This window comes from Anolis carolinensis, unplaced genomic scaffold (assembly GCF_035594765.1).
Source record: "Anolis carolinensis isolate JA03-04 unplaced genomic scaffold, rAnoCar3.1.pri scaffold_7, whole genome shotgun sequence".
Taxonomy (NCBI): Eukaryota; Metazoa; Chordata; class Lepidosauria; order Squamata; family Dactyloidae; genus Anolis; species Anolis carolinensis.
The window spans coordinates 39,497,377-39,510,224 of record NW_026943818.1 but is presented as its reverse complement, the minus strand read 5'-3'; the positions used below and the strand labels follow the sequence as shown (position 1 = coordinate 39,510,224).

The 12,848-nt window shown below is 39.9% G+C and overlaps 2 protein-coding genes across 3 annotated transcripts in view; one reads left to right on the top strand and one right to left on the bottom strand.

Moving 5' to 3' along the window:
- The window catches only part of ranbp3 (RAN binding protein 3), a 56,288-nt gene extending 49,958 nt beyond the window's left edge, over positions 1-6,330 (bottom strand). Inside the window, exon 1 of the mRNA XM_062959765.1 lies at positions 6,178-6,330. Coding sequence (XP_062815835.1) covers positions 6,178-6,199 — 22 coding nt within the window. The 5' untranslated portion in view covers positions 6,200-6,330. The remainder of the gene's footprint in view (positions 1-6,177) is intronic.
- A 1,439-nt stretch (positions 6,331-7,769) lies between these two features.
- Positions 7,770-12,848, top strand: part of znf414 (zinc finger protein 414) — a 39,834-nt gene continuing 34,755 nt past the window's right edge. The window contains exons 1-2 of one of the 2 annotated variants that reach the window (XM_062959770.1): positions 7,770-7,828; positions 10,272-10,517. In XM_062959770.1, the coding sequence (XP_062815840.1) occupies positions 10,386-10,517 (132 nt within the window). In that variant the 5' untranslated portion in view covers positions 7,770-7,828; positions 10,272-10,385. Of the gene's footprint in view, positions 7,829-9,565; positions 10,518-12,848 lie in introns of those variants that run through there. The other variant, XM_062959768.1, reaches the window with a different exon arrangement.

The window sequence follows — 12,848 nt, the reverse complement described above, 5'->3', positions numbered from 1 at the left end:
GCAAAAGGCCACCATGCTGGGATCTGCAGCATCATCCGAAAATACATCACACAGTCCTAGACACTTGGGAAGTGTTCGACTTGTGGTTTTGTGATACGAAATCCAGCATATCTATCTTGTTTGCTGTGTCATCATAATAATAATAATAATAATAATAATAATAATAATACATCACACAGTCCTAGACACTTGGGAAGTGTTCGACTTGTGATTTTGTGATACGTAATCCAGCATATCTATCTTGTTTGCTGTGTCATAATAAAATAATAATAATAATTTTGTGTGAGTGATGTGAACTTGGTTTGGACTTTTAAATGGACAAAATAATAACATTGTGTGAATGATGTGGCTCCGGCCTTTAAATGGAAATAATAATATTATTAATATTAATATTATATTTATTTATAAAGGTAACGGTTTCCCCTGACGTTAAATCCAGGGGGTTGGTGCTCATCTCCATTATTAAGCTGAAGAGCCGGCGTTGTCCGTAGACACCTCCAAGGTCATGTGGCCACTGGCAGGACTGCATAGAGCGCCGTTACCTTCTCGCTGGAGTGGTACCTATTGATCTACTCACATTTGCATGTTTTTGAACGGCTAGGTTGCCAGAAGCTTGGGCTAACAGTGGGAGCTCACCCCACCCCTCGGATTCTAACCGCCAGCCTTTCAGTCAGCAAGTTCAGAAGCTCAGCAGTTTAACCCGCTGCGCCATCGGGGGCTCCAATAATATAATACAATTATAATACTAATAAAACATCTATATATATAAAAGAGTGATGGCATCACGGCAATTCACAAAACAACAAAAGTACAAGCCCCCCAACCTCAAAATTTGACCACACAACCCATCATCCACGCCTCAAGGTTGATACAACAAAAAGAAAAGAAAAATAAAGTCCTAATTAGAGGGAGAGAAATAATTGTTTTTATCCAATTGCTGCCAGTTTAGAGGGCTAATCTCTGCCCACTTGGTTGCCTAGCAACCAAGGGACAGCCAGGTTTCAGTTCGGGGACAGGCAGATTTAGGCCTCACTTAGACTTCTTCCACAGATTATCTAATTTGCACTGGATTATATGGCAGTGTAGACTCAAGGCCCTTCCACACAGCTCTATAACCCATTTATAATCTTATATTATCTGCTTTGCACTGGATTATCTTGACTCCACACTGCCAGATAATCCACTTCAGTGTGCATTTTATACAGCTGTGAAGAAGGGGCCTCATATAATCCAGTTCTGAGCAGATAATATAAGATGATCAATATACAGTAGACTCTCACTTATCCAACGTAAACAGGCCGGCAGGATAAGTGAATATGTTGGATAATAAGAAGGGATTCAGGAAAAGCCAATTAAACATCAAATTAGGTAATCGTTATACAAATTAAGCACCAAAACATCATATTATACAACAAATTTGACAGAAAAAGTAGTTCCATGTGCAGTAATGCTATGTAGTATTTACAGTAGAGTCTCACTTATCCAACACTCGCTTATCCAATGTTCTGGATTATCCAACGCATTTTTGTAGTCAATGCTTTCAATATATCGTGATATTTTGGTGCTAAATTCATAAATACAGTAATTACTATATAGCATTACTGTGTACTGAACTACTTTTTCTGCCAAATTTGTTGTCTAACATGATGTTTTGGTGCTTAATTTGTAAAATCATAACTTAGTTTGATGTTTAATAGGGTTATCCTTAATTCCTCATTATCCAACATATTCGCTTATCCAACGTTCTGCCGGCCCGTTTATGTTGGATAAGTGAGACTCTACTGTACTGTATTTACAAATTTACCACTAAAATATCACAATGAATTTAAAACACTGACTACAAAAACATTGATTATGAAAAGGCAGACTGCGTTGGATAATCCAGAACATTGTATAAGCGAATGTTGGATAAGTGAGATTCTTCTTTAATATGAAATAATTACTGGGATAGAATAATGCAGAACAATATAATCTCTAAAACCAGGACAGTAAATAAACAGGGGAATTCCAGACAGGAAACAATCAGGGCCAGCTAACACCTCCGAACAAAAAATTCACTCAGGGAGGAAACAGCCAGGCTTTAAAGCTGCAAGGCCATTACATCCTAATCATTTTTCCTAATTGCAGCATTCATACTTGCCTACAACAAACAAAAAAAACCAATCAGAAATATTGTATATTCACAACCTTTAGGAAATAATATCCCCTGATGCCGCAGCGTGTTAAAGCGCTGAGCTGCTGAACTTCTGGACCGAAAGGCCACAGGTTTGAATTGGGGGAGCGGAGAGAGCTCCCACTGTTAGCCCCAGCTTCTGCCAATCCAGAAGTTCGAAAACATGCAAATGTGAGTGCATCAATAGGTACTGCTCCGGCGGGAAGGTAACGCCGCTCCATGTAGTCATCCCACATGACCTTGGAGGAGTCTACGGACAACGCCGGCTCTTCGGCTTAGAAATGGAGATGAGCACCAACCTCCAGAGTAAGACACGACTGGACTTAATGTCCGGGGAAAACCTTTACCCTTGACCTTAACTACCACCAATTCCTCAAGACTTTATTTCCCAGAACACCAGACTTCGCCACAGCAACGCGTGGCCGGGCACAGCTAGTAATAATATAATACAGTAGTCTCTCACTTATCCAAGCTAAACCGGCGGGCAGAAGCTTGGATAAGCGAATATCTTGGATAATAAGGAGAGATTAAGGAGAAGCCTATTAAACATCAAATTAGGTTATGATTTTACAAATTAAGCACCAAAACATCATGTTATACAACAACTTTGACAGAAAAAGTAGTTCAATACGCAGGAATGTTATGTTGTAATTGCTGTATTTACGAATTTAGCACCAAAATATCACGATATATAGAAAACATTGACTACAAAAATGGCTTGGATAATCCAGAACCTTGGATAAGCGAGGCTTGGATAAGTGAGACTCTACTGTAATAATAATAATAATAATAATAATAATAATAATAATAATAATAATAATATTGTATGTAAATTTAATTTGTAAGCCACTCTGAGTCCCCTTCGGGGTGAGAAGGGCGGGATATAAATGTAGTAAATAAACAAACAAATAATAAATAGTATATTTTTTACTAATTTAGCACCAAAACATCACAACATTGACTACAAAAATATTGGCTACCAAAAAGCAGACTGTGTTGGATAATACAGAATGTTGGATAAGCGAAGGTTGGATGAGTGAGAATGTATTCTAATACTAATAATGGATACATAGCTGCTTTGAGTCTCCTCCATGAAGAAAAAAAGCAGGGTATAAACAACAATAACAATATCTTACTAATATATAATAATAATGTTTATAACAATATAATATAATATGCTGCATTTCAATGCTTTTATGATAGAACCAATTACAAAATAATGCCAGTTATAACCCAGGAACAAAAATCATAGATAGTGTAATAATAATAATAATAATATACTATTATACTACAATAGTAATAATAATAATAATGAGATTATAGTTGGGAAGTGTTTGACTTGTGATTTTGTGATACGACATCAAGCAGATATATCTCGTTTGCTGTGTTGTACTCTGTTTTTGTGTCAATAATAATAATAATAATAGACTTTAGTGGATTTTAATGGTGTGTTTTAGATTGTATTTAATAATCTGGTTTTCCTGTGTTTATTTGTCTGGGTTGTTGTATGTTTTCTGGGCTGTCTGGCCATGTTCTAGAAACATTCTCTCCTGACGTTTCACCCACATCTACAGCAGGCGAAAAACTCAAAAACCAGAACAGTAAATAAGAAGCAACACTCTGAAAACAGATGAATTCCAGACATGGGAACCAAGGGCAGCTAAGGACTCTGAACAAAGGATGCCCCCCAGGCAGGAGAAGCCAGGAGATGAAGCTATTCAATGCTAATTAAGGTGATTAACTACAACATTCACACTGGCCTCCAACTGACAAAGAGTTCTTCTCTCACCCTGGACTTTCCACAGATAGATACAGTAGAGTCTCACTTATCCAACACTCGTTTATCCAACGTTCTGGATCATCCAACGCATTTTTGTAGACAATGTTTTCAATACATCGTGATATTTTGTTGCTAAATTCGTAAATACAGTCATTACTACGTAGCATTACTGCCTATTGAACTACTTTTTCTGTCAAATTTGTTGTATAACATGATGTTTTTGGTGCTTAATTTGTAAAATCATAACCTAATTTGATGTTTAATAGGCTTCTCCTTAATGTCTCCTTGTTATCCAACATATTTGCTTATCCAACGTTCTGCTGGCCCGTTTAGCTTGAATAAGTGAGACTCTACTGTATATATTACATGTAATATTACAAATAATATTACAAAATATTGATATAGTACAATATAGTAATTTAATGCCAGTATTGTGCTATGCTAATAATATAAGGGATCTATGTTAATTGCAGTAATATGTTTCATACATATGTCTATGTTTGATGTTTTTATAATTTTAATTGTTTTAATCTACAGTTGTATGTTTTTTATTTAAAGATGTGATATAATTTTATATATATGTAAGGCATTGAATTTTACGATTTATTATGTTGTAAACTGCTTTGTTCCCCCCAGGGGTGAGAAAAGCAGTATAGAAATGCTGTTAATAATAATAATAATAATAATACAGTAATTATTGTATTTACGAATTTAGCACCAAAATATCACGATGCATTGAAAACATTGACTACAAAAACGGCTTGGATTATCCAGAGGCTTGGATAAGCGAGACTCTACTGTATATAAACCTTCCTTGCTTAGTTTTTCCATCCCTCACACCCTCTGAGGATGCCTGCCATAGATGTGGGCGAAACGTCAGGAGAGAATGCTTCTGGAACCAAAATATCACGATGTATCGAAAACATTGAGTACAAAAACGGCTTGGATTATCCAGAGGCTTGGATAAGTGAGACTCTACTGTATATAAACCTTCCTTGCTTAGTTTCTCCATATACCTCACACCCTCTGAGGATGCCTGCCATAGATGTGTGGGCGAAACGTCAGGAGAGAATGCTTCTGGAACCAAAATATCACGATGTATCGAAAACATTGAGTACAAAAACGGCTTGGATTATCCAGAGGCTTGGATAAGTGAGACTCTACTTCCTTGCTTAGTTTCTCCATATACCTCACAACCTCTGAGGATGCCTGCCATAGATGTGTGGGCGAAACGTCAGGAGAGAATGCTTCTGGAACCAAAATATCACGATGTATCGAAAACATTGACTACAAAAACGGCTTGGATTATCCAGAGGCTTGGATAAGTGAGACTCTACTTCCTTGCTTAGTTTCTCCATATACCTCACAACCTCTGAGGATGCCTGCCATAGATGTGTGGGCGAAACATCAGGAGAGAATGCTTCTGGAACCAAAATATCACGATGTATCGCAAACATTGAGTACAAAAACGGCTTGGATTATCCAGAGGCTTGGATAAGTGAGACTCTACTTCCTTGCTTAGTTTCTCCATATACCCTCTGGGGATGCCTGCCATAGATGTGGGCGAAACGTCAGGAGAGAATGCTTCTGGAACATGGAGATCTATTCCTCACAACCTCTGAGGATGCCTGCCATAGATGTGTGGGCGAAACGTCAGGAGAGAATGCTTCTGGAACATGGAGATCTATTCCTCACAACCTCTGAGGATGCCTGCCATAGATGTGTGGGCGAAACGTCAGGAGGGAATGCTTCTGGAACATGGCCAGACAGCTCGGAAAACACACAATCCCGGCCATGAAAGCCTTCGACACTTTATGTGCGAAAGACCTATGGTGTAAGCATCGAATAAGACTTGGAACATAATATAATAATAATAATATATTGTACCTCAGCCTGTTGGGATTTGATATTAAAGCAGGCATGGGCCCGCTTGGGCCTTCCCTCCAGGGGTTTGGGACTACAACTCCCACAATTCCTAACAGCCTGCCGGCTGTTAGGAATTGTGGGAGTTGTAGTCCCAAACCCCTGGAGGGAAGGCCCAAGCGGGCCCATGCCTGTGGCCAAGGGTGTGACTCCGGCCTCCCTGTCAGAGGGCTCGGGCCTGCTGGGCTGAGGCGGGCCCGGCTCTCCTCACACGCCCCGGGGCGCCCTGGCTCCCCCCTCAGGCCCGGGGCGCCCGGCCCGCTCCCTCAGGGCCCTCCGCCTCCTCCTTGCCGCCGCCTACCTTCGTTGGCCAGGTCCGCCATTTTGCGCCCTCAGCTGCTCCCACAGTGCACCGCGGGCAACGACACAGCCGCTCTTGCCCGCAACTCCCATTCGGGGCGGCAGGGCGCATGCGCGGGAGGGGCGGGGCGAGAGGCAGAGGAGGGCCTTTCCCGCGCACGCTCTGGAAACCAAGCCGGGCGCATGCGCGGTGGGCCATCTCTATCTCTACGTCCCTCCCGCCGGTTTCACATCTGCGCATGCGCTCATCCTAGTTTTTTCTCCACGCCGGGGTCTGTTTAGTTTAGGAAAGGGACTGCAGTTCGCACTTCAGCCTCTGGGAGCGCTGTGTCCCTCCTGCCACTTTCACATCTGCGCATGCGTCCCGGTCTGTACGCTTGGGAATAGTCCTGCCGTGCCCGCTTTGGTCGCTCGGGGCGCTGTGTCTCGCCTGCCAGTTTCACATCTGCGCATGCGCTGGAGTCTTTTTAGCTTGGGAATAGCCCTGCCGTTCCCGCTTTGGCTGGTAGCGCTGTGTCCCGCCTGCTAGTTTCACATCTGCGCATGCGCTGGAGTCTGTTTAGCATGGGAATAGCCCTGCCGTTCCCGCTATGGCCGCTGGGAGCGCTGTGTCCCTCCTGCCAGTTTCACATCTGCGCATGCGCCGGAGTCTGTTTAGCATGGGAATAGCTCTGCCGTTCCCGCTTTGGCCGCTGGGAGCGCTGTGTCCCTCCTGCCAGTTTCACATCTGCGCATGCGCCGGAGTCTGTTTAGCTTGGGAAAAGCCATGCAGTTCCCACATTGGCCGCTGAGAGCGCTGTGTCCCTCCCTCAGTTTCACATCTGCGCATGCGCCTGAGTCTCAGTTCCCACACCGGCCGCTGGTAGCGCTGTGTCCTTCCTGCCAGTTTCACATCTGCGCATGCGCCGGAGTCTGTTTAGCTTGGGAAAAGCCATGCAGTTCCCACATTGGCCGCTGAGAGCGCTGTGTCCCTCCCTCAGTTTCACATCTGCGCATGCGCCTGAGTCTCAGTTCCCACACCGGCCGCTGGTAGCGCTGTGTCCTTCCTTCCAGTTTCACATCTGCGCATGCGCTGGAGTTTTTTTTTAGATTGGGAAAAGCTATGCAATTTCCACATCGGCCGCTGAGAGCACTGTGTCCCTCCTGCCAGTTTCACATCTGCGCATGCGCCGGAGTCTGTTTAGCTTGGGAATAGCCCTGCCATTCCCTCTTTGACCGCTGGGAGCGCTGTATCCCTCCCTCAGTTTCACATCTGCGCATGCGCCTGAGTCTCAGTTCCCACACCGGCCGCTGGTAGCGCTGTGTCCTTCCTTCCAGTTTCATATCTGCGCATGCGCCGGAGTCTGTTTAGCTAGGGAAAAGCCATGCAGTTCCCACATCGGCCGCTGGTAGCGCTGTGTCCCTCCTGCTAGTTTCGCATCCGCGCATGCGCCCGGGTCTATTTCGATTGGGAAAAGCCTTGCAGTTCCCACTCCGGCCGCTGGGAAAGCTGTGTCCCTCCTTCCAGTTTCACATCTGCGCATGCGCCGGAGTCTTTAGCTAGGGAAAAGCCTTGCATTTCCTTTTCGGCCGCTTGGGGCGCTGTGCCCCGATTCCTCTCTGCCACTTCCGGTTCCCCTCAGCCTGGCTCTTCGACGCCGGAGAGCGCCATGGTGAGTCCCTTTCTCCTCAGCTGGGGCCGGGAAGCCCCGTGGCCTCGCGTGACGGAGCCCCAGGCCCCCGTGTTACACGCAGGAAAGGCCCCTCCACACGTTCACGGGCCAAGATGCGTGTCACGGGCCTGGGGCCTAGCCCGAGACCCTTCTCTCCCAGGGAACTCTATGGAAAGAGGGGGGAGGGGCCAACCGATCTCCATTAGGAGCCATTTGTTGTTGTTTATGATTTATGTCCCTATTAATAGCAGTGGGTGGCCATGATTATTCCTAATATTTCTATTATTGTTATTCCTATATTTATTGTTTGTATTAATGTTGCTGCCATATTATTTGTATTATTATTATTATACTGTTATTATTCCTATATTTATTATTGATATTATTATCAGCAGTTATTATTACTGCTACTAATGCTGCTGCCATATCATTTCTAATATTATTATTATTATACTGTTATTATTCCTATATTATTGATATTCCATAGTATTATTATCAGCAGTTATTATTACTGCTATTAATGCTGCTATCATTATTTCTATTATTATTACTAGTCTTATTATTATGACTGCTAGTAATACTGCTGTTATTCTTATATTTATTATTAATGTACCCTAATGTTATTATTATCAGCAGTTATTATTATTATTACTGTTATCAATGCTGCTGTCATATTATTCCTATAATTTTTTTATTGCTACAATATTTCTGTTATTATTATTAGCAGTCTTATTATTATGATTGGTATTAATACTGATGTTACTATTCTTATATTTATTATTGATATTCCTTAATATTATTATCAGCAGTTATTATTACTATTACTGTTATTAATGCTGCTGTCATATTATTCCTATAATTATTTTATCGCTGCAATCATATTTCTATTATTATTATTAGATGTCTTATTATAACTGCTGTTAATACTGCTGTTATTATTCTTATATTTATTATTGATATTCCATAATAATAATATTATCAGCAGTTATTATTATTATTATTACTGCTGTTAATGCAGCTATCGTACTATTTCTATTATTATTAGCAGTTTTATTATGATTATGACTGCTGTTAATACTGCTGTTATTATTCTTATTATTATTACTGATTTCCCATAATAATGCTATCATTATCAGCAATTATTATTATTACTGCTATCAATGCTGCTGTCATATTATTCCTATTATTATTTTATCGCTGCTATCATATGATTTCTATTATTATTATTAGATGTCTTATTATAACTGCTGTCAAGGCTGCTATCCTATTTATTATTATTATTATTATTATTATTATGACTATTAATTCCGCTATTATTATTATTCCTATATTTATTATTGATATCAATGATAATCATTATTATGACTGCTATGAATACTGCTGTTATCATTCCTATATCAATTATTGATATTAATGCTGCTACCCTATTATTCCTATTATTATTACTATTAATGCGAGTATTATTACTCCTATATTTATTATTGATATCAATGCTACTCATTATTATGAATGCTATGAATACTGCTATTATCATTCCTGTATCAATTATTGATATTAAAGCTGCTACCCTATTATTCCTATTATTATTATTATTATTACTATTAATGTGGGTATTATTACTCCTATATTTATTATTGATATCAATGCTACTCATTATTATGACTGCTATGCATACTGTTGTTATCATTCCTATATCAATTACTGATATTAATGCAGATACCATATTATTCCTATTATTAATATTACTATTAATGTGGGTATTATTACTCCTATATTTATTATTGATATCAATGCTACTCATTATTATGAATGCTATGAATACTGCTATTATCATTCCTATATCAATTATTGATATTAATGCTGCTACCCTATTATTCCTATTATTATTATTATTAATGTGGGTATTATTACTCCTATATTTATTATTGATATCAATGCTACTCATTATTATGACTGCTATGCATACTGCTATTATCATTCCTATATCAATTATTGATATTAATGCTGCTACCCTATTATTCCTATTATTATTACTATTAATGTGGGTATTATTATTTATTTATTATTTATTTACAGCATTTATATTCCGCCCTTCTCACCCCGAAGGGGACTCATACAGTATAGGCAAACATTCAATGCCTTTTAACATAGAACAATGATAAACAAACATAGGCTCCGAGCGGGGCTCGAACTCATGACCTCCTGGTCAGAATGATTCATTGCAGTTAATTGCACTGGCTTGCTCTCCCACCTGCGCCACAGCCCGGGCCCTATATTTATTATTGATATCAATGATAATCATTATTACCACTTCTATGAATACTGTTATTATCATTTCTGTATCAATTATTAATATTAATGCTACCATATTCCTATTATTATTAGTCATTATTATGACGAGGGTTGAATGAAAAGTAATGCCTCCACCTTCGTAACTCCTCAGCAGATGGCAGTCCTGGTCTGCGGCAGGCATTGGCTTGTTCAGTAGACTCTCCTCTACAGTTCCGTTTGGCGGGAAGCCTTAGCGTTGAACGGTTGTGTTGTTAAAGTGCGGAGTATGGAACCCTGCGGAGACGGTCGGTCAATGCGATTTAAGCAACGGGCCGTCATTGAATTCTTGACAGCGGAAGGTGTCACCCCAAAGGAGATTCATCAGAGAATGCAAGCTGTTTATGGGGATTGTGTTGATGTGAGTACTGTGCGTTGTTGGGCGAGTAAGGTACACAATGGGAATTGTGAGACGCTGGTTGAGGAAACCGAGTGTCGACTTCTTCCGCGATGGCTTCAGAAAACTTGTTCATCGTCGGCAGAAATGTATCCAATTGTCTGCTGATTATATGGAAAAATGAATAGTGGTCGTTAAAGAGCACATTCTAAGGATTATTTCTGCGTTTGATTTATTAAAATATTTCCATCCAAACCCAGGCAACGAAGGTGGAGGCATTACTTTTCATTCAACCCTCGTATTATTATATCTATACTAGCTTTTGCCCGGCCACGCGTTGCTGTGGCTTATGCTTGCAGAGCGTTGCTCTTTATTTACTGTCCTGATTTTAGAGATTATATTGTTCTGTATTATTACAGTAGAGTCTCACTTATCCAACACTCGCTTATCCAACGTTCTGGATTATCCAACGCATTTTTGTAGTCAATGTTTTCAATACATCGTGATATTTTGGTGCTAAATTCGTAAATATAGTAATTAGTAGATAGCATTACTGCATATTGAACTACTTTTCTGTCAAATTTGTTGTATAACATGATGTTTTGGTTCTTAATTTGTCAAATCATAACCTAATTTGATGTTTAATAGGCTTTTCCTTAATGCCTCCTTATTATCCAACATATTCGCTTATCCAACGTTCTGCCGGCCCGTTTATGTTGGATAAGTGAGACTCTACTGTATATCACAGTAATTATTACATACAGTAGAGTCTCGCTTATCCAACGTTCTGGATTATCCAACGCATTTTTGTAGTCAATGTTTTCAATATATCGTGATATTTTCGTGCTAAATTGATAAATACAGTAATTACAGTAGAGTCTCACTTATCCAACATAAACGGGCCGGCAGAACGTTGGATAAGCGGATATGTTGGATAATAAGGAGAGATTAAGGAGAAGCCTATTAAACATCAAATTAGGTTATGATTTTACAAATTAAGCTCCAAAACATCATGTTATACAACAAATCTGGCAGAAAAAGTAGTTCAATACGCAGTAATGTTATGTTGTAATTACTGTATTTACGAATTTCGCACCAAAATATCATGATACAGTAGAGTCTCACTTATCCAAGCCTCGCTTATCCAAGCCTCTGGATGATCCAAGCCATTTTTGTAGTCAATGTTTTCAATATATCGTGATATTTTGGTGCTAAATTCGTAAATACAGTAATTACAACATAGCATTACTGCATATTGAACTACTTTTTCTGTCCAATTTGTTGTATAACATGAAGTTTTGGTGCTTAATTTGTAAAATCATAACCTAATTTGATGTTTAATAGGCTTTTCCTTAATCCCTCCTTATTATCCAAGATATTCACTTATCCAAGCTTCTGCCGGCCCGTTTAGCTTGGATAAGTGAGACTCTACTGTATATTGAAAACATTGACTACAAAAATGCGTTGGATAATCCAGAACATTGGATAAGTGAGTGTTGGATAAGTGAGACTCTACTGTACTACATAGCATTCCTGCATATTGAACTACTTTTTCTGCCAAATTTGTTGTATAACATGATGTTTTGGTGCTTAATTTGTAAAATCATAAACTATATTTATAAACTTAATAGGCTTTTTCTTAATCTCTCCTTATTATCCAACATATTCACTTATCCAACATTCTGCCAGCCCGTTTATGTTGGATAAGTGAGACTCTACTCTATTATATTTATAATCTTATATTATCTGCTCAGAACTGGATTATATGAGGCCCCTTCTTCACAGCTGTATAAAATGCACACTGAAGTGGATTATATGGCAGTGTGGACTCAAGATAATCCAGTGCAAAGCAGATAATATAAGATTATAAATGGGTTATATAGCTGTGTGGAAGGGCCTTGGGTCTGCACTGCCGTATAATCCAGTCAAAATCTGATAATCTGTATTTTATAGGCAGTGTGGAAGAGGCCTAAGTGAGGCCTAACTCTGCCTGTCCCCTGGGCTGAGTGGGTTGCTAGGAGACCAAGTGGGCGGAGCTTAGCCTTCTAACTGGCCTTCTAACTGGTTATATGGCTGTGTGGAAGGGCCTTGAGCCTACACTGCCATATACTGTAATCCAGTCAAAATCTGATTATCTGTATTTTATAGGCAGTGTGGAGGAGGCCTAAGTGAGGCCTAACTCTGCCTGTCCCCTGGGCTGAGTGGGTTGCTAGGAGACCAAGTGGGCGGAGCTTACACTTCTAACTGGCAACAATTTGATAAAAAACAATTATTCATCTCCCTGTAATTAGGACTTTATTTTCTTTTCTTTTTGTTGTATCAACCTAGAGGCGTGGATGAGGGGTTGTGTTGTCG